This window comes from Phoca vitulina, unplaced genomic scaffold (genome assembly GCF_004348235.1).
Source record: "Phoca vitulina isolate PV1807 unplaced genomic scaffold, GSC_HSeal_1.0 scaffold11, whole genome shotgun sequence".
In the NCBI taxonomy this organism is placed as follows: domain Eukaryota; kingdom Metazoa; phylum Chordata; class Mammalia; order Carnivora; family Phocidae; genus Phoca; species Phoca vitulina.
The window spans coordinates 44625830-44651225 of record NW_022589714.1 but is presented as its reverse complement, the minus strand read 5'-3'; the positions used below and the strand labels follow the sequence as shown (position 1 = coordinate 44651225).

General features: G+C 37.8%; 1 protein-coding gene across 2 annotated transcripts in view; it reads left to right on the top strand.

Moving 5' to 3' along the window:
- The window catches only part of ZFAND3 (zinc finger AN1-type containing 3), a 332222-nt gene that overhangs the window by 225593 nt on the left and 81233 nt on the right, over positions 1–25396 (top strand). For both annotated transcript variants that reach the window (XM_032409892.1, XM_032409891.1), the window contains exon 3: positions 24639–24821. In XM_032409892.1, the coding sequence (XP_032265783.1) occupies positions 24639–24821 (183 nt within the window). The remainder of the gene's footprint in view (positions 1–24638; positions 24822–25396) is intronic.

Genomic DNA, 25396 nt, shown 5'->3' with positions numbered 1-25396 from the left:
AGTTTTCAGTAATATTTATATTTAGGCACAGACAGAATAAACTTACATTGCTTAATTAATACATGAAAGTTCCTCATTAACATAATTCTAATTGTAAAGATTTCTGCATTTTCTTTTTCTATAGTATAAACTGTTATATATAAACAGTGTTGAGTCATTCAAGAACAGAACACATACCACTAATCTAGGAAAGGTGAAGATCTATCATCTCCTATCCATATTTTAATTTCCTAGAAATAGTTCAGGCTGGGAATTTCTAGAATGGCTGTATAAGAATGTTGGTGGATCCTCTCTCCAGTGAAACAACCATCTAGTGAAAATTATTTTTTTAAAAAATTAAATTTCTGGAAGTTGTCCTGAAGGTGCACAGTAAATGGAGAAACACTCAAAACAGTCAACTAAATCTTGGTAAGAACACCGAGAGCCTGTGGCATCTGAGTCACAACCTGCTCCCGTCCACTACCTCTCATAGCTCCATGTTACAGAAGTAGACCTACTTCAGGCAGGTATGGCCAAGGCAGGTACAGAGCTCTTTCTTCCTCCAACTGCAAGTCTAGAGATAGAGTTTCACCCTATAAGGGATAGACAGCTAGCATCTTTTACGTGCTTCTAGCCTCACACCGCAGAAGCACTGTTGTGGGCAAGGGTGTCTAAGAGGACTGGGGCTTCCTTCTCCAACCCAGCTCCCATTCACAGGGCAAGGACTCTGCCTCAGAAGAAACAAGGCAGAGCTGCTGGACCTCTAATTGCCCTTGCCCCACCTTGCTCATAGGGCAGAGTTTCTATACCAAGATGAACCAGGCTGTCGCTCTGGGAGAAGTAAACTTCTCAACCTCAGCACCTGTGCAGTGGTAGAGGTTGGCATGGGTGTGTGTGTTGGGGGGAATTACTGACCTTATTTGGCACAAAGCCTAGGAAAGTTCATACCTAAGGGCATGTTTGGAAACAATGGTATAATTGAAAGGGTAAAGGTAACTCTGTGATACTAGTAGCAATTAACAAAAAGGCAAACCAGCCAGAAATTTAACAGGACCAAGGAAAAAGCCAAAAGAGCCCTCCTAGGATCACAGCCATTTCTTGGCGTCTGGAAGGCTGTGCACATAGACTAGGCTATATCCACTTAGGAGCAATTTGAGCAGGGTGTGGGATAGACCTGAAAGCATTCCCCAAGTCACACATAGATCCGTCAGTGAAATGTGGTCTTCCTGGTTTAAGGGGCTTAAGCACAATCTGTGAACAAACACTGACTAAACAATAACGTAATCTGATCCAGAGGGGATGCCTAGAAAGCCAGGGTCAAAAAATGTAATCAGTATTCCACATGTAGAAGGCTGGGCATGCCTAAAGCTGCACCCCCTTAGTGGTGACCAGAGAGAGGAAACCTTCCACCCCCCGCCCCCAAGCTACTTGTCCCTGGCAGAATGCAGGACAAAATCATAAATTCCTTGAAAAGTGAAAATCTCCAAGCCACACATATATTCAACAGTAAAGCGTGAAAAACTAAATTGCTAAGGAGCTCAAGCACAAATTTTGACCAGTAAGTGATCTATTTGGACCCAGGGATGATCCCTAGGAATGTAGGCTAAAAGATAAAAACAAGGGAAAGTCTGAGCAGGGTCATCAGAGACTATACCCTGCAGGGTAAATAGATATCACAGATTTAGTCCACCCAAACCACTAAACAAATAACCACCCAACCAAACAATAAGCGCCCCCAAAATGGGGAGAGTAAGTAACCAGAGTTGGTCCAATATATAATCTAAAACACCCAGTTAAAAGAAATTTTCTTTAATTAAAAAAGTCAAGTTTTTGACAAAAAGTTACAAAACAGGCAGAGAAGGGGAGTGCCTGGGTGGCTCAGTTGGTTAAGCGTCCAACTCTTGATTTTGTCATGATCTCAGGGTTGTGAGATCAAGCCCCTTGTTGGGCTCCTTGCTGGATGTGGAGCCTGGTTGAGATTCTGTCTCTCCCTCTGCACCCTACCCTCTCACCCCACCCAACCCCATTCACACACACTCTCTCTTTAAAAAAAAAAAAAAAAAAAATGTTTTGAAAGTGTGACATTATACAGGAATAAAAGCAGACAATAGAAACTGCCTTTCAGGGGGCCCAGATGTTGGACTTAGACAAAGAATTCAAATTATATTTTTAAGTTATATAATTATAAATATGTTTAAAGGAAGGTGTAATTACAATGATTCATCAAATAGAGAATAGATAGAAATTATAAAAATGAACCAAATAGAGACTCAGAAGCTAAGTTGGTAAGCAAATTTTAATGTGTAATAGTGAATTCATGAGTATATTTTAAAAGGTAAACTCTCTGATGGGATTCCCAGAAACTATAAAATCAGAGTTCATTTTCTATATAATGTGTACTTTTCTCACTTAGACAATTTTTTCTTTTTCTTTTTTTTTTTAAAGATTTTATTTGAGAGAGATAGCGAGAGCAGGAACACAAGTAGGGGGAGTGGGAGAAGCAGGCAGGGAGCCTGATGTGGGGCTCGATCCCAGGACCCTGGGATTATGACCTGAGCCAAAGGCAGACGCTTAATGACTAAGCCACCCAGGTGCCCACTTAGACAAGTTTTTCATTAAATTCTACCTATTTCATAACATACTGAGTTACTTCAGAATTTTTGTACAACACAGTGTAGTTTTTGTCTGAGGAACAGGATCTCAATTCTAGTCATGTGATATCCTGCTAACCCAACATATATATATTTTTTTCTTTGAGCTACTCAGTCTTTTAGGGAACAGAGAAGAGGTATCTATCTACCCATGGCCATTTCTAGCTTAGAACCTCTTAAAGGGTTGTAGAATGTAATGGGTAAGCACATACAACATAAAATGTCTAAAACGAGTAGAAAATATTTTTAGTGTTATCTGAATGATAGCCAGGCCTTGGTGTAGCTCTCCTGTTTTGGTCTTCCTGATGTTGGACACAGCGGGCCATCTGGGGTTCAGCAGAATAGAATTTCTGTTGTGGGTAGCTGAGTGAACTTCACCTATCAGGTGTTCTTGCCATATTCTCATCTCAGATTTTTCAGGTCATGAAGTATAATCTGATCAGAATAAGCATGGTTGGAGTACTCTAGCTAGGCATATCCATAATGCAGGAATTCAATATAAATAAGAGTTGAAAATCTTTTCCCCCCTCTGTGTCCTAGTGTGTCAGACATTAAATAAATATAATAACTTACATTTTCCAATAAGCTAACCCAGTATTTATTCACTTATCTCCAGGAAGAATTTAGATTATGTACTGGTTCAAACTTTTTGTTATCAAAGAAGTGTGATAGTGCTTGTTTAACAAGCATTGTAACCGCCAACCCATCGCCATCTTAGAAGTAAATGCTTCAATAACACTTATTAATAAAAAGTTTTCTATCGGGGCGCCTGGGTGGCTCAGTCATTAAGCGTCTGCCTTCGGCTCAGGTCATGATCTCAGGGTCCTGGATCGAGCCCCGCATCGGGCTCCCTGCTCCGTGGGAAGCCTGCTTCTCCCTCTCCCACTCTACCTGCTGTGTTCCCTCTCTCTCTGTGTCTCTGTCTGTCAAATAAATAAATCTTAAAAAAAAAAAGTTTTCTATCATCCAAGTTGCCTGTGCACTTAGGTGATGATGACAATATAATTAATTGAAAGGTATCAGCTGGGAAGTGTATGCTTTAATGTAGATAAAGGAAACAACCTATCCACACCCAGAACAGGGGGTCAGTAGTACTTCTCTTGGGGAAGAGCCACACAAGGGCCCCAGTCACTGCCACCGCTCCTTAATCAGGTAGCGGACTCTTTGGGTCCTTTAAGCTCGCCTCCTTCTCCTGAGGGGTGGGTATAAGGGTTGTGCTCTCTTGTCCCCTCCTGTCTGTTCTGGAGACCAGCCAAGTGTCTGCCTGTTGACCAAGTGTAAATAATTGATAACAAACCCAGTGTATTCCTGACTGTGTACTGCAAAATTGGGCAAATCAAAGATTAATTTCCCACAGTGCACATCCTTAATCTTTTCTTGTAGGGAGTGACTTTTCCTTCACATGATCTTAATGCATGTGGGTGTTGTGTGGAAGGATGAGCTAATTAATATAAGTGCCAAAGAACAGAGGGGTGGGTAGAGAGTTAAAAGCAGAGTGAAGGGCCGCACTCTGCTCCTTTTATGGTATTCTACATATGGAGAAGGGGGCTTTCTAAAGGGCTGCTCTGTAGCCTAGCCAAACAGGACTTCCAGGCATTAATCAACCAGTCCAAAGTCTCTGGTTGTAGCCATCTCATCTTGTCTTTTTCTCTGCCATGCCTGTATTGAGGACCCTAAGAGTAGAAGTAGCTCTGCTGCAAAGCTCTTTCACTCTCTAGCCTGTTGATGACACATTTTGCTTTCTCCTGTATGGTACAGGTAGAGGTGATACTTGTAGTGTAGCCCTTTGTTGCCATCAAAACACGAGATTCTGCTTAGCATGTTGGCCCATTAGCTCTTTATGAAAGGGCTCATGACTTTTTATTTCATACAGATATTTTTAAATGTGTGAACTTTAAATGAATCTTACCAACTAAAACTCAAGTAAATGTAGCATTTTAATTGGATTTGGGAATGATGTACAAGAGAAATTATTTATAAAATGGGGTATTTTAAAATGGCAAGGTTCATCCTAGGCCTCCAGGAAGCATTCTGAGGCAGAGTCTCCAAAGGTGTTCATATAGGAAAAGTCAACTGAAAGTCATTTCCCCCTACCTGTACTTTAATTTTTTTTTAAGAGGGAAAATAACGTGTTTCTGGCATAATATAGAAGATTCAGAATTGTCATCTGTACCTTTTCAGTGTCAGTAGATCTTCACAGTCATTTGTCTTTGCCAAATAACATTAGTCTCAGATGTTTAGATGTCATTCAAGAAGCAGAGGTTTGAAAGCAAAGCACACCAGAAAGGAGCCGAATCTATTACCATATAATCGGCTTTTGGGGCATTACTATCTCTCGAAGCTGTTGGATTATACCCTGAAACGTGCTTGGTTTGAAGCTCCTGCTAACTGGGATCTGGCTGTTTTGGGGTTTTGAGGTAAAAATAAGACCACACATATTAAAGTGAACAGGTTTAGGGTTTTTGTTTCACTTTTGATATAAAATTGGAGATAAAAACCTAGATCAGATTTTTTAGTCTGGGATCAACAGGCTATATTGTCTGTGTTCCAAAATTTCATAAGTTTGAGAAACCCTGCCCTAAAGGAGTTTAATAGTTGTCTCTTTCTCTAGGAGTTTTCTTGTATTTTGTTAGTAAAATTAAAAAGGTTTGGGGTCTTGTTTCTGCAAATTAGCACCTTATCCCCCTTAAAATTTCCTTCCTTACCAAAGACAATCAATCTTGCAAGACTGAAGATTTTTTGGGAAGAATGAGAAGATCTGAGGGTATAGAGAATCTCAGAGTTTTACCTGTCTTAAGTCAATGACTCTTAGCAACTTGAAGGTTAAAATTGTCCATAATCAGCTTTCAAACCTATATGGAAGAGCCTAATTGGCCACTCTCCCCTTTTTAGCCTTTTCCATATATATTTTCGTTCTAGCTTTGTTAAGGATTTGTAGAATTTTCCCAGGACTTGTCTCAGAAGTGAGGAGGAGGAGAGTATATTCATAAGATGGAGTAGTATTTAGGAGTTAAAATGAAAAAATCAGATGCATGTGTGTCAGCATGGATATATGCCAAATAACATTGAGGAAAAGCTAGTGATAGTATGAGACAAGCAGTATAATACCATTTATGTAAATTTACTTTCCATTTTTTTAGAGGGGCGCATAGGGGCAGAGGGAGAGGAGAGAGAATCTCAAGCAGGCTCCATGCTCAGTGTGGAGCCCAACATGGGACTTGATCGCACGACCACAAGATCATGACCTGAGCTGAAACCAAGAATCAGATACTTAACCGACTGAGCCACCCAGGCACCCCCCATTTATGTAAATTTTTAAAACCACTACTGTATATTGCATGGGTAATACAAGTAAATACATGATTTACAAGGAGACCTTCCAAATCCATGGTGATGGTTGGAGCAGAATAGCACTAGGGTTAGGGAACCACAGCCTTACCAGTAATATTTTTTTTTTTTTAAAGTTTACACACACACACTGCAAATACAACAAATATTAAAATTAGTTAATTCTAGGTGGTGAGAATACAGGTACTTGTCATGTTTTCTATGTTTTGTTTTAAATATTTTTAAAAATATGTAGTTTTTTTTTTAAAAAGCCAATTATGACAGGGGCGCCTGGGTGGCTCAGTTGGTTAAGCGACTGCCTTCAGCTCAGGTCATGATCCTGGAGTCTCGGTATCAAGTCCCACATCAGGCTCCCTGCTTGGCAGGGAGTCTGCTTCTTCCTCTGACCCTTCTCCCTCTCATGCTCTCTCTCTCTCTCTCTCTCATTGTCTCTCTCAGATAAAAAAAAAAAAGCCAATTATGACATAATTATAGAAAATAATATCTCCTTCTCAATTCTGCCACTTGGATATTACCACTGCTAAACTTACGGTGCATCTCTATTTGACTTTTTGGGGAGAAATGGCTAAAAGAGTTAAAAAAGAATTAGAAACTTTAATTGTTATATACAAATAGTATATTAAACATACTATTTTATAAACTTAGATTTTTTACTTTTCCCACCACTTTGTCTGCAAGATACAGATCTACTTCATCTCCTCTTAAAGGACATTGTGGCGGTTAACCCTGTTGGCAGAAAAGATTGTAGTGACTATTATATTACATATCTTAAAAAATTCATTATATTTAGAATTTTTAAATTGTAACATTCATATATCATAAAACTTCATCTTAACCATTTTTAACTTTACAGTTCAGTAATGGTAAGTACATTCATACTGTTGTGCAACCAATCTCCAGAACTCTCTTCACCTTGCAAAATGGAAACTCGATACCTATCAAATAACAGCTGCCCATTTCCTCCTCCTCCCAGTCTTTGGCAACCACCATTCTACCATCTGTCTTTGAATTTGACTATTCTAGGTACTGCATATAAATGGAATCCTACAATATTTGCCTTTTCCTGACTGGCTTGTTTCATTTAACATAATGTCAGAGTTGTAGCATATGACAGAATTCCCTTCCTTTTTAAGGCTGAATAATATTCTACATATGTATATATACCACATTTTGTTTATCCATTCACTCATCAGTGGACACTTGGGCTGCTTCCCAAGTACACACCTTTTAAAAACTTTTAATTTTGATACAGTTTCATATTTTCTTTATGCAGATTCAGCATTTGTTTACATTCTGCTCCATTTGTTTTATCATTCTGTATAAGTATGTATGGGGACACACACATGCACACATCTTTTTCTGAACCATTTGAGCATAAATTGGAGACGTTGTGCCTTTTTATCCTTAAATACTTCAATGTGTATTTCCTTAGGGACAAGGATATTCTCTTATATAACCACCATTATCAAAATCAGGAAATCGAATATTGATACTGTTTTATTATCTAGTCCATAGCCTATATTCACATTTCATCATTTGTTTCAATAATACCTTTTATAGCAAAATTTTCCCCTGGATCAGAGTCTATTCATTGCCATTTAGTTGTCATGTCTCTTCTTGCCTCCTTTAGTCTGGAATTGTCCCTCAGCCTGTTTTTTTTGTTTTTCTTGACCTTGAAATTAGTGAGGAAGACAGGTCAGTTATTTTGTAGAATGTCCCTCAATTTGTTTTTTTCTGATGTTTTTTCATGATTAGAGTCAAATTATGCATTTTTGAGAGAGATCTCACAAAGTGATTGCTGTATCCTCATTGCATCCTATCCAGAGGTATGTGATTAAGGTGATGTCCCCAGATCTCTCTTCTATAAAATTACTGTTTCCTTTCTAATTAATAAGGAATTTGTGGGGAGATGCTTTGAGACTATATAAATATCCTGTTCCTCATCAAAATTTCACCACTCATTTTAGCACCCATTGATGATTTTTATTAACCATGTTATTTCTTCTGTATTTATTAGTTTTCTTTTTTCTATAACAAAGAGCTTCCCTTCTCTTCCATTTTTAATTACATAAGTATGAACCCATGAATTTCAATTTTATTCAATAAGTTATAATTCATTACCATCCTCTTTTTTTTTTTTTTTAATGCTCATATTGTCCCAGTTTGGCCACTGTGAATACCTCCGAGTTGATTTTTGTGTTCTTTTGTTATGTCATCATTATTGTCTTAATACATACTTTTTTTTTTTTTGTACTTGTTTTCCTTAAAACAATTTTCTTAAAGTGGAATTGCTGGATTGAAAAGTATGCACATTTCAAATAATGCATGGACTGAGGAAATCATACTTGTGGCCAGTTTGGGGAAAGTACATTCATAAACCTTTGATATGTTTTTTGAGCTGCTTTTTAAGAAACATAAGGAGTACTTGAAAAAAAAAAAAAAGCATAAGGAGTTTTTGTCATTACTGGTTTTCTGCTAAAAGAAACATCTGCAGGAAAGGGAAACAAAGAAGGATTTATCTTTCAGTGCCAATCAGGACAGCCTTCTGAATGGCTGAACCAGACTTTCAAGGTGTATTTTATAGTAGATGATTGACAGTATCTAACTTACATTAAGTGACAAAACCTACTTGGGAAAGTTATGGATTAGCATCCATAGTGGCAGGTGCATTTCCCCCAGAACACTGTGAGGCACTCTGTGCCTCACTTTCCTCGTATGTAAAATGAAGATGTATTAGATCATTGGTTTTGTAACTGTGTTTTTACTATATCCTACAATAAGAAGTACATTTATGTTGTGATCCAATATACACATATGTACATGCATTATATATATAACAAAGTCAAAAGTTTTATAAAGTAGGGGCACCTGGGTGGCTCAGTCAGTTAAGTGTCTGCCTTCAGCTCAGGTCATGATCTCGGAGTCCTGGGATTGAGCCCAGTGTAGGGCTGTCTGCTCAGCGGGGAACCTCTTTCTCCCTCTCCCTCTGCCCCTCCCCACCATTTGTGCTCTCTCTCACTGTCTCTCAAATAAATAAATAAAATCTTTAAAAAAAGTTTTATGAGGCAAAATTTAACCTTACTATCTGCAGTGCAGTCTATTCTGTTTCTTTAAAATGCTGGTGGTACCTTTGAAATTGTTTTTAGATTGAAAACGTTGTGTAGATTATTTCTAAAAGCTCTTCAGCTCCAAAATCACATGAGTAAATTCTATGAAATTATTTTAAAGTGACAAGGTGAAAAATATAGATTTTGCGGGGCAAAGTCTGTCATGAGAGTAGTCACAAGGAACAGTTTCTTTTGTATAGATAGTTTTAGTCAATTCAACAAAAACCAGTCCAATAAAAATCTAGTCCAGAGTCTTTACTCTGTCTCACCAATTATAATCACTGCTAGTATAAGCCAGTTTTGCTCCTCCCCTTCATTAAACTGACCCTCTTCTACCCTTTTCTTTTTTTTGCATCCATAGCAATATACTACCATTAACCTTTGAACAGTGTGGGTGTGGGCGCCAGCCCCTGCACAGTCAAAATTCTGCGTGTAATTTTTGACTCCCGCCTATTGTTGACTGAAGTCTTACCAATAACATAAATGGTTGATTAACACATTTTTTTTGTTATATGTGTTATATAGTGTATTCTTATGATAAAGTAAGCAAGGGAAAAGAAAATTATTGAAATCATAAGAGAAAATATATTGACTATACTGTACTGTATCGAAAAACATCTGTAAGTGGAGCTGTGCAGTTGAAACCCATGGTATTCAAGGGTCAACTGTAGTTACCACCTCTGTTGCATTTATTTCTGCTCGTGACTTAAATGATTAATGGAAAAGATTGATTAAACAACAACAACAAACTTATTGCTGGATTTGCATTTGGTTGGAATTAAGGCCGGTGCTCTTAGTTTTTAAAAGACTTGTGGAGAAACATTGTTATCTATGCAAGTAAGTTGGTAACTAATGTTTTCCCCATCTGAGATGAATCAAATGGAAACAAAAGCTCATCCTTTAGCCATCTTGCAAAAGAATTTGAGCTCCTGAGCTCTAGAGCCAGTTTACTCTTGAGTAGGCATGCCAGCATCTCTAATGCCTCAGCAAGAACTTGGTTGTAGAGGATGTAATTTTCCTTGTCACTCTCAGTTTTAGTTTTTAGGAAAAGAGATGAATGGAATTTAACATCGATCAAATTGATAAGCACAATATTAAAAGAGAAATTGGGAATGTGCTGCAGTCTTCCTTGACATGCTAGCCTTGCCCCTTGAGTTTGCACTACAGTGTTACTTGCACAGAGAGCCAAGTGAAATGGTAAATCACTTTCACGAAATGGGAGCTTTGGGGCTGGTTGTGTTGGGGAAATGCTTTTGCTCTTGATAAAGTACATTTGAAGATGCAAAAGTAATTACTCTTTCTTTTCAGAGCATATCTTTTTAGGTTTGTATGATTTGTGCTGAGACAACTGAAGTGTAAACTGCAAGGGAAATTGTTGTACTGCTTTGGCAATGTTGTACCTAGCCTCCTAAGCATCCTCTGTTCATTTTTGTTTGTCCATTACTTTTCACCTTCTCACAGTCTTAGATCTATTACTTAGATTTGGTATGTCTTGCCTTAAAAACTGTTCAGTTCTATTTAGTTCATATTTCCTCTGCAAGCATTCTTTGCCCTGAAAAGTAAAATGGAAAAAAAAAAAATCCATAATTGTGGTCTACTCCTAACAGAAATTCTAATGTAATTCATGTAGAATTATATTCCTCATACTCACACATTTTCTACTAAATTTCTTCCCTTTTGGTTTTATTAGTAGCCTTCACTTAAATACAGATACAGACATAAATATTTATTATTTACAAGTGCTTATCTTTATGAAATACCCACATAAAAATGAGATTGTGAGATTTCTTGTATTTATCGCTACTTCTTTTTTAAAAAATGGTAGTTTAGTAAAAAATAACATAGAGAGTACAGTCAGCTTTTTCTTTTTTAATGAAGGAATCAGGACAAAGTGAAAATTCAGATTGATTAGTAAGATGAGGACAAGAGGAATTTGTACACAGATTCATACCATCAACATCCATACAACTGTTAAAGACAGAGTGCAGATTGAGATCTGAGTTTCCTAGGAGTCAGAGCAGAAACGGAAATGCGAATAGTTCAAAGATCACCATCCTATGAGCTCTAAAGTGGATAGTGAGAACAGTAGTGAACAATGTTCTCAATAGCAGCCCTTCAAAAAATACTGTTTTACACCATTCTTTCTTATAGTATCCCTTGTAAGAAGCCAAGGGCATTATTTCTCAAAGGTGAGTACCATCAGTGACAGTTAAAATATATCGCATTTTCCTTTTTCTCATTGGTCAGAATTAATGGTAAACACAGTCTCTCACACTAATGCAAGATCTAAACCCAGTTAATTGCCTAAATTAGAAGAAGCTATAAAAGGTTTGATTTACAAGGCCTCTTGTTGAGGTACCTGTAAGGGTAAGGAACAATTAGAGTCGTATCTACATAGAACATCATCGCTTAATTTGTTTAGTAGTAATATAACCTTAAAAGGAGGAATTTGCCTGTATTAATGCTGTTAAATGCTTGAAAGATAATTTTAGAATAATCTGTTCCTCTTCCTCATTCCATTCAAAACATACTTCCCCTTACTTGCAAGTGAAATAAAAAACCTATTCCCAAATGAAAAACACACACATATATATATATATTTAAAGATTTTATTTATTTATTTGACAGAGAGAGAGACAGCGAAAGAGGGAACACAAGCTAGGGAGTGGGAGAGGGAGAAGCAGGCTTCCCGCCTAGCAGAGAGCCCAATGTGGGGCTCGAACCCAGGACCCTGGGATCATGACCTGAGCTGAAAGCAGACGCTTAACGACTGAGCCACCCAGGTGCCCTGAAAAATATATTTTTTAAATGAGTTAGTTATACCAAATTTCACCTGTCTTTTTTTTTAAGATTTTACTTATTTATTTGAGAGAGAGGGCGCACGCGCGTGCACGAGTGGGGTGAGGGGCAGAGGGAGAAGCAGACTCACCACTGAGCAGGGAGCCTGACGCTGGGCTCCATCCCAAGACTCCCGGATCATGACCTGAGTCGAAGGCAGACGCTCAGCCAACTGAGCCACCCAGGCGCCCCCAAATTTCACCTGTCTTAAACGAATTTTAGACAAAATCAGACTGGATTATTTAGTTAGTATAAGGCAGTTGGCTCCTAAGAAGGACTTTCTAATAACTTGTTTTTTCTATTTGATAGGGAGCTGTAAATGTTTCAGTTCATTGATTTAGTAGCCTTTGCCCATTTGAAAATCAGGAAGCGAGCCTGAGTTGGCCATCATTAAAAAATGTAATAAACATAGCATGAGCTTGTTAACTTAAAAAACACAAAATTTTGAATTAGGACCACACTATCTTGTATTTCATAAAGTGTTTTCAGTTGCCTGGAAATCACAGTTTTTTTAGGTAAGACTTTTATTTTCAGTAAACCAGTATCAGCCTATTATAGTTTTACTGCAATTCATAATCTCAGATTTTCATTAGGCAATACTAGAATTTAATACTGCCTGGGAGAAAGTTCACATTATTTCCCTAGCCTACACTGTGTGGTAACCAGCAGCTGGTAAAATCAGAGTTAGGACTGTTACATTGATCTATTATAAAATCAGTAGTAATGGTTATGTTTGAGACCTGACTTTTTTCAAACCCAATCTGATTTATTTCAGGCCATTTTGGTCTGTGATACTTTTCAGAACATAATATGTGTGCTCCGTTTGCTGAGGGGAATAATGGGCCTGTATGCATACACAATAATGCATAAAATTTCATAAGATTAACCCATAATTCAAGGCAAAATTTTCTGGGCACACGTATTATAAACTCTAGATTATATTATTGTTTCCATGTATTTACTGCTCCTTCTGGTGGGAGGATTATACTTCCCTGTCCCCATCATCAGGCTTGGCCATGTTATACCTTTTAACAAATAAAATATGAATGAAAAGTTCCTATGTCACTTGTGAACAGAAATTTTGTCAGGTTGTAGTTCCATCTCTCTCTTTTCCCTCTGCCAGAAGACTAGTACTGTTCCAGTTAGAGCCACTCTTCCATTCTGGATTCCTGGAACGAAGACACAATTGAACAAAACCAACAAACTATTTTTGTTGTAAAGCCTCTAGATTTTAGGGTCATTTATTATCACAGCCTAAATTAGTGCCCCTAAAAAGTTTTCTTTTAGCAGTTTAAAAAGTGTGTAGTCCAGGGGCGCCTGAGTGGTTCAGTCGTTAAGTGTCTGCCTTCGGCTCAGGTCATGATCTCAGGGTCCTGGGATAGAGCCCGGCATCAGGCTCTCTGCTCGGCGGGAAGCCTGCTTCTCCCTCTCCCACTCCCTCTGCTTGTGTTCCTTCTCTCGCTGTGTCTCTCTGTCAAATAAATAAAAATCTTTAAAAAAATAAAAAGTGTATAGTCTGTTACTCTTTGGGAAAGAGATGGACTTTTTTTTTTTTTTAAAGATTTTATTTATTTATTTGACAGAGAGATAGAGCCAGAGAGCACAAGTGGAGAGAATGGCAGAGGGAGAGGGAGAAGCAGGCTCCCCACTTGAGCAGGGAGCCCGATGCGGGGCTCGATCCCAGGACCCCGGGATCATGATCCGAGCCGAAGGCAGACGCTTAACCATCTGAGCCACCCAGGCGCCCCGAGATAGACATTCTTAAAAGATACCATAGTGCATCGTTTTAAAAATAATTATACTGAACATTCTGCAAATTTTATCTTAAGAGAAAGTGTGTCTCAAAAGTTACCACCACCCTGAGTTGAATTTCCTGAAGCAAATGAAGTGGTCAGGTTGCCAGTAGGACTTACATGCAGGAGGTTGTGGTATGTGGCCTGGTATGAGATGGTGAGGCTGAGAACTGAGTGGAAATGAAGTATCAGGGGTGGGAATAGCTCACTAAAAGTAACTGGTGCTCTCCTGGATGGATGGAGGCAAGGACTAGAGGACCAAGTTGTAGGGGGGTATCAATGGCACGAGCATGAACACTGTTCCCCTCTCCCTTTGCAAAAAGGGACATGCCAGTGGGAGGTGTTTTGTTTGTTTGTTTGTCTTTTCTCCTATTCTACATGGTGAAATGAAGGGCTGGTATTACGAAGACTATGGGTACAATTATAAAAGCAATCAGGAGTCTTTAATAAAGGGGTAACCTGACTTTTTTGGTAATTTATTCCCAAATGCTTCTAAAAATTTTTATTTATTTATTTATTTGAGAGAGAGAGAGAGAGTGCACAAGCCGGGGGGTCGGGGTGGGCAGAGGGAGAGGGAGAAACAGATTCTGCACTGAGCAGGGAGCCTGTCGTGGGGCTCCATTCCAGGACCCTGAGATCATGACCTGAGCTGGAGGCAGATGCTTAACTGACTGAGCCACCCAGCGCATCCCCCTCCTCCCCAAAAATGCTTTTCTAATTTGTTCCAATGTTGTTGAGTCTTATGGTCCTTTGAAACCTTAGGTCTAAGCTGGAAAAAATCTTCTAGACTCCAACCTTTCCAGCAGTTATGGTCATTTCACACCCATGCTGTTGAAGTGATTCATGAATGACAGTAGGAACTAATGGCCTGAGGAGAGGTCTTTAACTGGGATCAAGGATCAGCTATAAACAGATGGGTCACAGGTTTTTGTTTTGTTTTTAGGTTCTAATTTGCCTATTTTATTTTGTCAGCTTTATATTTCCACAATTTGCCTAGCCCTATCAGAACTTTTGATGGTTGAGATGTATGTGTAGGATGTATATATATGCACACATATTGTCCAATGCTCATTTTGTTAGAAGTAGATTAATGTCACAGTATTCAGAAAACTTCTCCCTGTGCTTTTGATTTTTAAAAAAATTGACACATTTTGTTGGCGACTGAAATGAAATAAATGTGTCTCTGGTGCATGTTATTGTAGTACTAATGGATTTTTAGATATTTGCTGTAATGTTAACATGTTAATTTATGCCCTGTAAATGAGTAGGAGACACTATTACTGGGAAAACTGTAGACTCTGCACAATAAATGCTGTATAAGAAACAACTTTCTTCCAAATAACTTTTTTGCTAGTTCACACTTCTGAGCAGTAGGCTCTGTAGGTGTGAAGAATCTAGGGACTGTATAATTTGTGATAAACCAGATTATAAAATAAGCTTAATTACTGATAAGAGTCTTGTTTGTAAGCTTTGTTAACTTCATATATTCTCTTGTTGACTATTTTTGCAAGAAGCATTTGAAGACATACTTTTGGGAGCCGATGTAATGTTACTTCTATTCTCAAATAAAGGCTTACAGTTCTGTGATTTGGATCTAAGCAAATACGACTTGAGAGACCTTTTGAGTTCAATCAGAACTAGTTACGTGGTGAGTAGTAAGGAAAACAATTTTATATATGCAAGGATAATTTGTAAAATTTAAATATCTGCTTATTGACAGGGTATTTAATATTTTTGCTGTATATAGAAACATTCACTTGCTATAAATATATTTTATAGCAATTTGAAGTCCATTAAGTTCTGAGAGAACTAATATTTTTAAACTTTGTTCACTGGATCAAAAAGGTTAACACTCAACAAATCTGTATTGTGTATTATGTGGCAGACATAATATTGTTTTGCTGGGGGCTAGGCTATACAGTGAATAAGACATGCATTATTTTTCATCCAACAAATACGTATTAAGTGCCTCTGTGGATATACTCTTAAGGGGTTCCCTGAGGAAATAGTGCTTATGTTAAGGTTCAAGGATGAGTGGGAGTTACCAAGGCAAATAGCAAGATTAAAGAAAAATAGTCACATGCCATGAGCAAAGTACTCCAGATTGACAAAAAGCATGGGGAGTTTGAAAAACAAAAAGGACTCTAGAATGGCTGAAGTAGGAGGAGGGAAAGGAAAAGAAGTGGCTTAAGATAAGACTGAAGAGATAGCCAGAAGCCAGTTCTTAGACTTCTAACTTCTAAACCATGTTTATGATTTTGGATCTGATTATAAAGGCAGTGTGAGGCCTTTCAAGAGTTTAGGGAGGAAGATGATCTTATCAGAATCTGGTGTTTACAGCATCACTCAGATTGCTTTGTGGTGAATGCATTGGAGTGGGCCAAGTGCAGGTAGGATGGGAAGAAATCCGTTAGATACTGTTGAAGGAATCTGACAGATGATGATGACTTAGATTAGTGTGGTAGGGTTCAAGAGGTATTTGGAGTCAGAAATAACTAGATGTGATATTTTGAGATGCAGAATTAAGGGCAGGAGAATGTGGAGTCTGAGATGATTCCCAGGCTTCCACAGGCTTCTGGCTTCAGCTTCCAGGAGAATGTTGCTGCCATCCCCTGAGATGGGGGAGAAGGAGCAGAAGACAAGGTCTACTTTAATCTCTGAGATGTACCTCAAAGTGGATAGATTCATGGGCATGGATAGGGGACACAGGACGGGAGTCATTTACCATCAATAGGATATATGTAGTGGGTGGGGTGTGTAATGTATATATTTTAAATTTGTCTGAAAATATCAATTAGTATCAAAGCAGTATCAGTCAGTCTGTCCTGAGTTTTAAAGAGAAGGAATCATTATGAGAATGTAGGTGAGGATATGGTAAAGTTTTTTGTCGTTATTTTTTAAGAAGCTAAAAGAGATTACTAATGAAAGGAAGTTTAAATGAACCTAGCCACATTGAGTAGATCACAGTTTTCCCCATAAGATAGGATCCAAAGTGAGTGCATTTTAAGGTTTTAATAGTAATCAGTCCTTGGTTCTTGCTAATTTTTGTTCAGACCAGTTTGTTTTTGCTGAGGCTTTTAACCCAGGTTAACATCGAACTAGTAGAATTTTTATTAAGATTTTAATCAGAAAGCTAAAACTGGTTTATAAATTGGCTGACTACTGCTAATGGCTTCGTAGCTTTTAAAAGTAAGGTATCTAAGGTTTATGATTGGGGTGGGGGTAGGAACGTGCAGCTTTGAAAACCTAGAAATGTACTTGTAAATGGAGGCTCTAGCCTTTTTAGGACATAAATTGGGGGAAGGGACGAAGAGGAGGAAAAAGAAACCCTGTTCTTTTAAAGGAGGCCTTTATACAATGCCTTACATGAACTAAACTTATAATCGAATTGAGTTTTTATTTGCAACATTTCCATTTTACTTTAATTGGCTACTTGAAACACAGCATTTAATGGTGTGAAATGCTAAAATAAAGCTTCCAGTGGCATTCCAGATTACATGGATTGTAATCTGTGATGTAGAGTCAGGTGGAATTGGAGACTGGGATGGGAATGTGGGAACTGGAAAAGTAATCCCTGCAGGCTGCAGACTGTTGCATTTTGATAAGGTGGGTGGTGCTTGCTTCAGTGATGCATGGGAAGAGTGTGGGCGTTAGAGTCACGTAAGCCTGCGTCTCAAAACCCTAGCTCCAGCACTTGTTGGGGTGGGGGCACGTTGCCCACTCTTGCCTTGTCCTCTGCAGAAGTGTGGGGATGACATCTGATGCCCACTTTATTTTGAGAATTAAATGAGAAAAATGAGAAAATGAACATAAGTCCTCTGGCAGAGTGCCTTGCTCATAGTAGGCACTTAAATCTTAGTTCCTCTTTCACCTCCAATTTTATTTTCTTTATACCCAGCTTTAGTGTCTATAATAATGATGTAGAAGCCTTATTAGTGGCCATATAAACTTAGCGAGTTAGAACAAATGCAGTTGAATTTCTCATTTCTACTAATAATTATGAAAATAGAAATTCACAGGTATTGAGTACTTCATCTTTCGGAAGTGCTAATCCAGGTGATGCCAAGAGTGCCCTGGAAGGCACACAAGATAGTTTGTGAAAGGTTTAAAATGACAGTGGATAAATAATTTTAAACACAATCCAGTGATGGGCTTTCTACAGGAAAACATTTGGCTGCTTATTCATTCAGTTAACATTTATTGAGCAGCGTTTTTATCCTGGACCCGTATGTTGTGGGAGACTGACAAGTGCACAGTCGATCCTTACATGCCATAGTAGGTCTTGTGCTGTGGGAAATCACAGGGTATTTTGCCAAGAGAATTAGAAGGTATGTACCAAATGCTTTAAAAATGTGCATCCGGGACGCCTGGGTGGCTCAGTCAGTTAAGCATCTGCCTTCGACTCAGGTCATGATCCCAGGGTCTTGGGATTGAGTTTCGCATTGGGCTTCTTGCTTGGCGGGGAACCTGCTTCTCCCTCTGCCTGTCACTCTTTCTGCTTGTGCTCTCTCCCTCTCTCTTTCTTTCTCTCGGACAAATAAATAAAATCTTTAAAAAAAAAAAAAAAAAGTAAAAATGTGCATCCTCCTTACCCAGTTGTTCTACTTCTAGCAATATAACCTGAGGAAGTTCAATGGAATCTTGCTTATAATAGTGAAAAATTGGTAACTGCACAGGTATAACAATAGCGAATTGGTTTAATTGCTGTATTATAAGTGGACATATTGTGTACCTACAAATGATCACACATGTCTGTATGTGACATAAAATATTCATGATATGTTGCTAAGAGTGAAAAGTAGGTTACGAAGAGGGTTTTTAAAAAGGAATTTATTTTCAAAGAAAGTAAGTTTAGTGAAATCCATTCAAAATCAGTTTTGTGTATTCTCTGCCTTGAAGAAATCATTCAAAAAGACATAGTTATTGTCACATTCTAGAAGTGGGGTGGGAGTTAAATGAGCTAAGCATCTTGCCAAATCTGTATAGCACATCTGAGAGATAAACAGTTGGGGCATATACAAACCAAAGGTAAGTTTTGAGTGATGACTAGATAAGGTATAGTCCCAGTGAGACTGCCCACGTGAATGGGCTTGTCAGCAGAGCAGGGAGAGGTGGTTTTTCAATGCTCTCTGTCTTTTGAGGTACACTTTATAGTAAGATTGACTTGTGAGAAAAATCCTTCTGAAAACAATGGAGAAAAATATATCCAGTGAGTTAAGTATGTGGGCAGCTAGCCACAGGGACTTCACTGGCCATTTTGGCTCAGCTGGTACCATTAGGTCATTTTCTCTGTGGAAACATCCCATTTCTAGGTACTTCAGGTTCCAAGAGTACCTTTGTTGAGAAATTATTTTTCCCCTTAGTTGATAATGAGTTGAGCTGCCAAGATGGCTTCTGTTCACTTTTGCACAGCAATCCCATTAATAAAATTCAAAGGTTTTTACTCAGGTTTTACAAATAACTATTTTGGAAAGCTTGTATTTACCAAGTTTACACCTTTGGATACACAGTTAAGTCTACCAATTTACAATAATAGATAATTATTCCTATTTTTTTCTCATAGAGGTTGATAAGCTTGGAGATTGCTAGTTTTCCCATTTATATGAGAACTGTACAAGTGGAACAAGTCTTTACTGTGGCTGAATCAAATGAAGTGACTATTTCTGCACTTTTCCCTTACTGCTTTCCAGAGGAGAGTGATGAGAGGCAGTCTCTCTGCCTGTTTCGTTGTTCACTTTTTCCATGTGATGTAAATCTGCTCCCCTTCGACCTTGAGTAAACTTCTGGGACTTACTGACACCCTCCTTCCCTCCCTCCCTCCTCCCCTCCCCTCCCTCCCTCCCTCCTTCCCTTCCTCCCCCCCCCCCCCCCCAGTTGTCAGCAGTTGGATACCAAATGATTCAGAAAGTGAGGAGCAAGAGAGTAGGAATTATGATGCAAAAGTCAAGACTAAAAGGAAGAGATCATTCATGGCTCTTTCTATAAACTAGGAAAATACCTTTTATTTTTAATGGCTATCATTTGTTGAGTACCCATGTGCCAGATACTTTATAAATACATTGTCTTATTTAATTCACATTATCGTGAGAGGTAGAAATAATTCCCTCCTTTTGTTTTACAGATAAGGCCTCAAAAGATTAAACAGTTTGCTTTTAGCCATATGCCCAATAAATAGCAAAGTTAGGATTTGAATCCAGTTCCAACTTTAAAGTTCTTTGTAGTGTATAAGTTACTTATGTTGGCCTAAGAGTTAAAAAAAAAACTATTAGGATTAACTCCATGAATTTCTGGTGACTTGCATTAACTTTCTTGGCTCTTGTTTTCTTTATCTGTAAGATGAGAGGATTGAGCTGGATCTTTAAAGTTAATTCTGAATATAAAATTCTTTGATTCCTGGGCTTTTCATTTAATTTAAACAGAGAACGTATAGAGCTTCTAGTTTTTGTGTGTGCAGCCAGTTTGTTATGTAATGAATACTATTAGTCTGATGTTTTTTTTCACTTGATCATCCTGTGGAGGTGCAGAAAAGTCATCAGGGAGAATGGATTAAAAGAATGTACATTGTTTCAACTGAAGATTCACAAAAGAAAACTTAAATAAAAATACTTGAGCATGAAGGAGCATGGCAAGAATGGGCTGGAGATTATGTGGGTGGGACCTGGTTATTGTCTGTAGACATCAGTGTCATTTACCCTTAAGTATTATTGTGCCTGAGCGAGTGAGTTTGTGTGTCTGTCTCCAAGCATTGGGTATTGTGCTAGATGGTATAATGATGACTCAGTTGCAGTTCTTTTAGGGCCTTATGGTAGAGATGGTTATAGGAGGGGTACAATGATTATTGACATAAGAGAGCTAAGGAGATGACATGACATAAAGAAAGCATAATTAATTACATCATTATAGTATTTTTATTCCATTTATATAGTACCTTTTTCTCTAAAGGTGCTGTACAAATAACATCGAGATAATAAGCCATTTTAAAATGTCAAAACACCAAAGAATGAGAAAGCTAGGAGAAATAAATACATAGAAAAGAAGCAATAGAGGCTTTAGATCACTGATCAGCACAAAAGTTACTGATTCTTTGGCTAAATCCATTGCACTCACCATTAGTTCTGTAAATCAGTGGGAACTTGACATGGAGGCCTTTTCCTTGAGCCAAACTAGTGCTCACCATTTTACGTCCTATGTTTGTGATTGAAGTCCATGGGTTTTGGTGTCAGATGGACTTGCATTTAAATCCTGATCTTGCTGCTTACTAGCTATTAACTTGGAACAAATTATCTAAACTTTCTCAGCCTCAGTTTCTTCATCAGTGAAGTGGTATTTGATTATATAATTATACTTCCCTTGTTAGGATGGTCTTGATTGATTGAAGTGAGTGAGTTATACACATAAACCATTTAGTTCAGTGCCTGGCACATGGTAAGTGCAACATAAATAATAGCTCAGTATATGTTAAAACAATGATTCTGGGGGCGCCAGGGGGGCTCAGTCAGTTAAGCGTCTGCCTTCAGCTCAGGTCATGATCTCAGGGTCCTGGGATGGAGCCCTGCTTTTTAGGCTCCCTGCTCAGCGGGGAGTCTGATTCTCCCTCTGCCCCTCCCCCTGCTTGTGGTCTCTCTCTCAAATAAATAAATAAAGTCTTAGGAAAAAAACCACACAGTGATTCTGATGAGGTGATAGAGCATAATAACAGTTTCTCTGTGGTTTAAAAGATGAAGCAATGTGGAGTTGTCAGGGTCTTCTCCTTCTCTGAATTGATATAGTATAATCTGTACTTTATAGACTAGCATTAGACTTTTAAATGAAACATACAGAGACTATACCTAATAAGTTTAAGTTATATACCCACTGCCACCTTTAAGAAATGAAAAATTACAGATAGAATTGAAGATCTCTGTTCCTCTCTGCCTTACCTCCCCAACATATCCATTGTCCTGAATTTGGTGTATCATTTCCACACATGTCATTATATTGTAATTAAAGTATTATACTGTATATAGCCTTCCATAGCTTTTCTCACTCAACATTGCATTTGAGATGTTTTTGTTGTATATGTAGCATTATTCATTAATTTTAACTGTCATAGAGCATTCCCTTATATGAATGAATTTTATTTTAATCTATGCTGTCAGTGGACATTACCTATAATTTTTACTCTTTCTATGTATCTCTCACCTTCACATCCCTCTTCTTCAACCTAAGAGGCAACCACTAACCTGAGTTGTGTTAATTATTTTTTAATGGTTTAAACATACATATTCCTAAGTAATATATTGAGTTTTGCCTCTTTTTAAGGTTTAGGTAAGTACAATCCTACTACTTTTTTTAGTGTTATTCATGTTGATGTGTGTAGCAGTAGTTGCTTTCACAGTATACATTATTCCATTATATGAATGTGGTACAATTTATGGACCTCAGGTTGTTTTTGACTTTTTACTTTTGTAAACAATATATAATTAACATTCTTGTCATGTGTGTTGAGATTCTCTCAGGCATATACCTATGTGAAATGACTGAGGTATGGATAATGTAACTTGCATCTTTATCTTTACTGGATATTGATAAGTAGTAATTTCATTATCATTTATTTATTTTCTAATTTCTGATTTGACCCATGAGTTTACTTTAAATTTTTTAAATTTATTTTTTTAATATTTTAAAAATTTCCAAATATATAGAAGTTTTTGTTATCAATATTTAATTTACTTGCACTGTGGTGAGCTAGTAATTTTTTTTTTTAAAGATTTTATTTATTTATTTGACAGAGAGAGACACAGCGAGAGAGGGAACACAAGCAGGGGGAGTGGGAGAGGGAGAAGCAGGCTTCCCGCCCAGCAAGGGAGCCTGATGCGGGGCTCGATCCCAGGACCCTGGGATCATGACCTGAGCTGAAGGCAGACGCCTAACGACTGAGCCACCCCGGTGCCCCAATAATGGTTTTTTAAATTTTATTTTATTATGTTAGTCACCATACATTACATCATTAGTTTTTGATGCTAATAATGTTTTTATCTTACTAATTTTTTGGCATCTGTTAAGACTTTTGCTTTATAGGTTAATATGTGGTCAAGATTTAGTCAGGTTTCAGTCAGTTTTTATAAATATTCCTCATGTTTGAAAATAATTTATTAACTTATTGTTGGGTACATGAGCCTAAACTTACTAATCTTCTCTAATTTTACTAATTATTTTGGCTGAGGCAGGTATATTAAAATGTTCCCATTATGATGGTAGATTTGTCAGTTTCCCATAAATATAATCATTTTTGCTTTATATATTTTGAGGCTTTGTTATTAGGTGCATACAAGTTGAAAATTGTTTTATCTTCCTCGTAAATTCTTTGTTTTTAATTGTGTGTGTGCGCACGCCTCATTTTTTGTTTTTTGTTTTTTGTTTTTTTACTATTATATAATGATCGTCTTTTTTTCCCCCTCTAACAGTGCCTTTTGCCTTAGTCTCCATTTCCTGACAGTACTGTAGCTATTACTCGCCTTTTTCTTTTCTTTTTTTAAGATTTATTTATTTATTTGAGAGAGAGAGAGAGGGAGGGAGAGAGATATAGGGGGCAGGGGCAGAGGGAGAGAGAGATTCTCAAGCAGCCTCCCCACTGAGCATGGAGCCTAAAGTGGGGCTCAATCCCACAATCCTGAAATTGTAACCTGAGCTGAAATCAAGAGTCAGACACTTAACTGACCAAGCCACCCATATGCCCCAGTGTTACTGGCTTTTTAGTCATGTATCTTTGCTTGTATTTCTTTTTAATATACTTTAAATTTTTCTTTATTCTCATGTTCATGTTTTTAGTATGTCTTTTGTAAAACAGGACCTCATTTATTCAATTTGAACATTCTCTTTTAATTGTTAAGTTTAGTCAGTTTACGATTATTACCATTACTAACATATCTGTAGTTATTTCTACAATCTTATTATGTTTTCTGTTTACCCTGCTTTTCTCTGTGCTGTTTTTTTTTTCCTTCTTACCTGTCCTCTATTGGTTTGAATAACCTTTCTTTATTTCTTCTTTCCTTCTGCTGACTACCCCTAACATTTTAATTGTATTTGGCTTTGTAAAATCTTACATTAAACTGGTATGTCTAAACATAGTGATCCCAAGGGACACATGCACCTCAATGTTTATAGCAGCAATGTCCACAATAGCTAAAACACGGAAAGGGTCCAGATGTCCATTGACAGATGAATGGATAAAGATGTGGTGTGTGTGCGTGCACGCGCGCGCGCGCGCACCCACACACAGGAATATTACTCAGCTATCAAAAAGAATGAAATCTTGCCATTTGCAACGACAGGGCTAGAACTAGAGGGTATTATGCTAAGCGAAATAAGTCAGTTAGAGAAAGGCAAATGTCATATGATTTCACTCATATGTGTAATATAAGAAACAAAACAGATGAACATGGGGAATGGAAGGAAAAATAAGATGAAAACAGAGAGGGAGACAAACCATAAGAGACTCTTACTCTAGGAAACAAACTGAGGATTGCTGGAGGGGGTGTGGGCAGGGGGATGGGGTAACTGGGTGATGGGCATTAGGGAAGGCACTTGATGTAATGAGCACTGGGTGTTATATGCAACTGATGAATCACTAAATTCTACCTCTGAAACTAATAATATAGTATATGTTAATTAAATTGAATTTAAAGAAGAAAATTGGTATGTCTACCATATTTCTGACAATACAAGGACCATGGAAAGCTTTAATTCCAGTTACCCTCCACCAATGGAAAGTATATATGGTATATGGTATTTTACTTCTGTTCTTTTTTTGTCACTAAGGGTAGTCTTTATTATTGCCCCTATTACATTTAATTTTTATTTCTGTACTTTTGTTGTTTTCTAATTCCCAAGGAAATTACGAACTCCTTATTTAAACTGGTTATATCACTCTTTCTCTTCAGATTTTCAAAAGAAACAACCAGACGATGATTCCACTCCAAGTACAAGTAACAGCCAATCAGATTTGTTTTCCGAAGAGACCACCAGTGACAACAACAATACCTCGATAACCACGCCAACTCTTAGTCCCAGCCAGCAGCCGCTTCCGACAGAATTGAATGTAACTTCACCAAGTAAAGAGGAGTGTAAGTGCCCAGATCTTTGAAGTGGTAGAGAAAGCAGCCCAAGAATTGTATCATGAGCTTCTTAGTAATGCCTTGTCTCAGAAAAAAAGATAGCAGTTCTTCTAAATCAAGATTAAGTGTTGACATGTAGGCCCTCGTCAGCAAGTTAGGGAATAAATTTTAGCTATTCCATAGAGCTTAAGGTCCTTTTAAAAGATAGCTTTTTTGGTTAACTGTCAAGGTATTTGGTCTTGAACCAGTCTAGGGCAGTGGTTCTCAGTCCTGTCTGCAAAATAGAATCCACTAGAGATTTAAAAAAAACAAAACCAAAAACAATTACAATCTTTAGCACCATTCTCTGAGTCTAATTTTATTGATCTGGAGGGAGCCCCAGGGACTTGTACTTTTTAATTCTGCAGAGGATCCTAATCTGCGCTAATTAATGAGAACCACTGGTCTAGAGAACTTCCTAATTTAGGAACCTTGGAAACCTTACTTCTGTCACTCACTGGGCCTTGTATGTTTCTAGGCAATTAACTGAGATAATAACACTATATACATCATAGAACATAGGGTATTTGAAGAGAGGAGGAAAT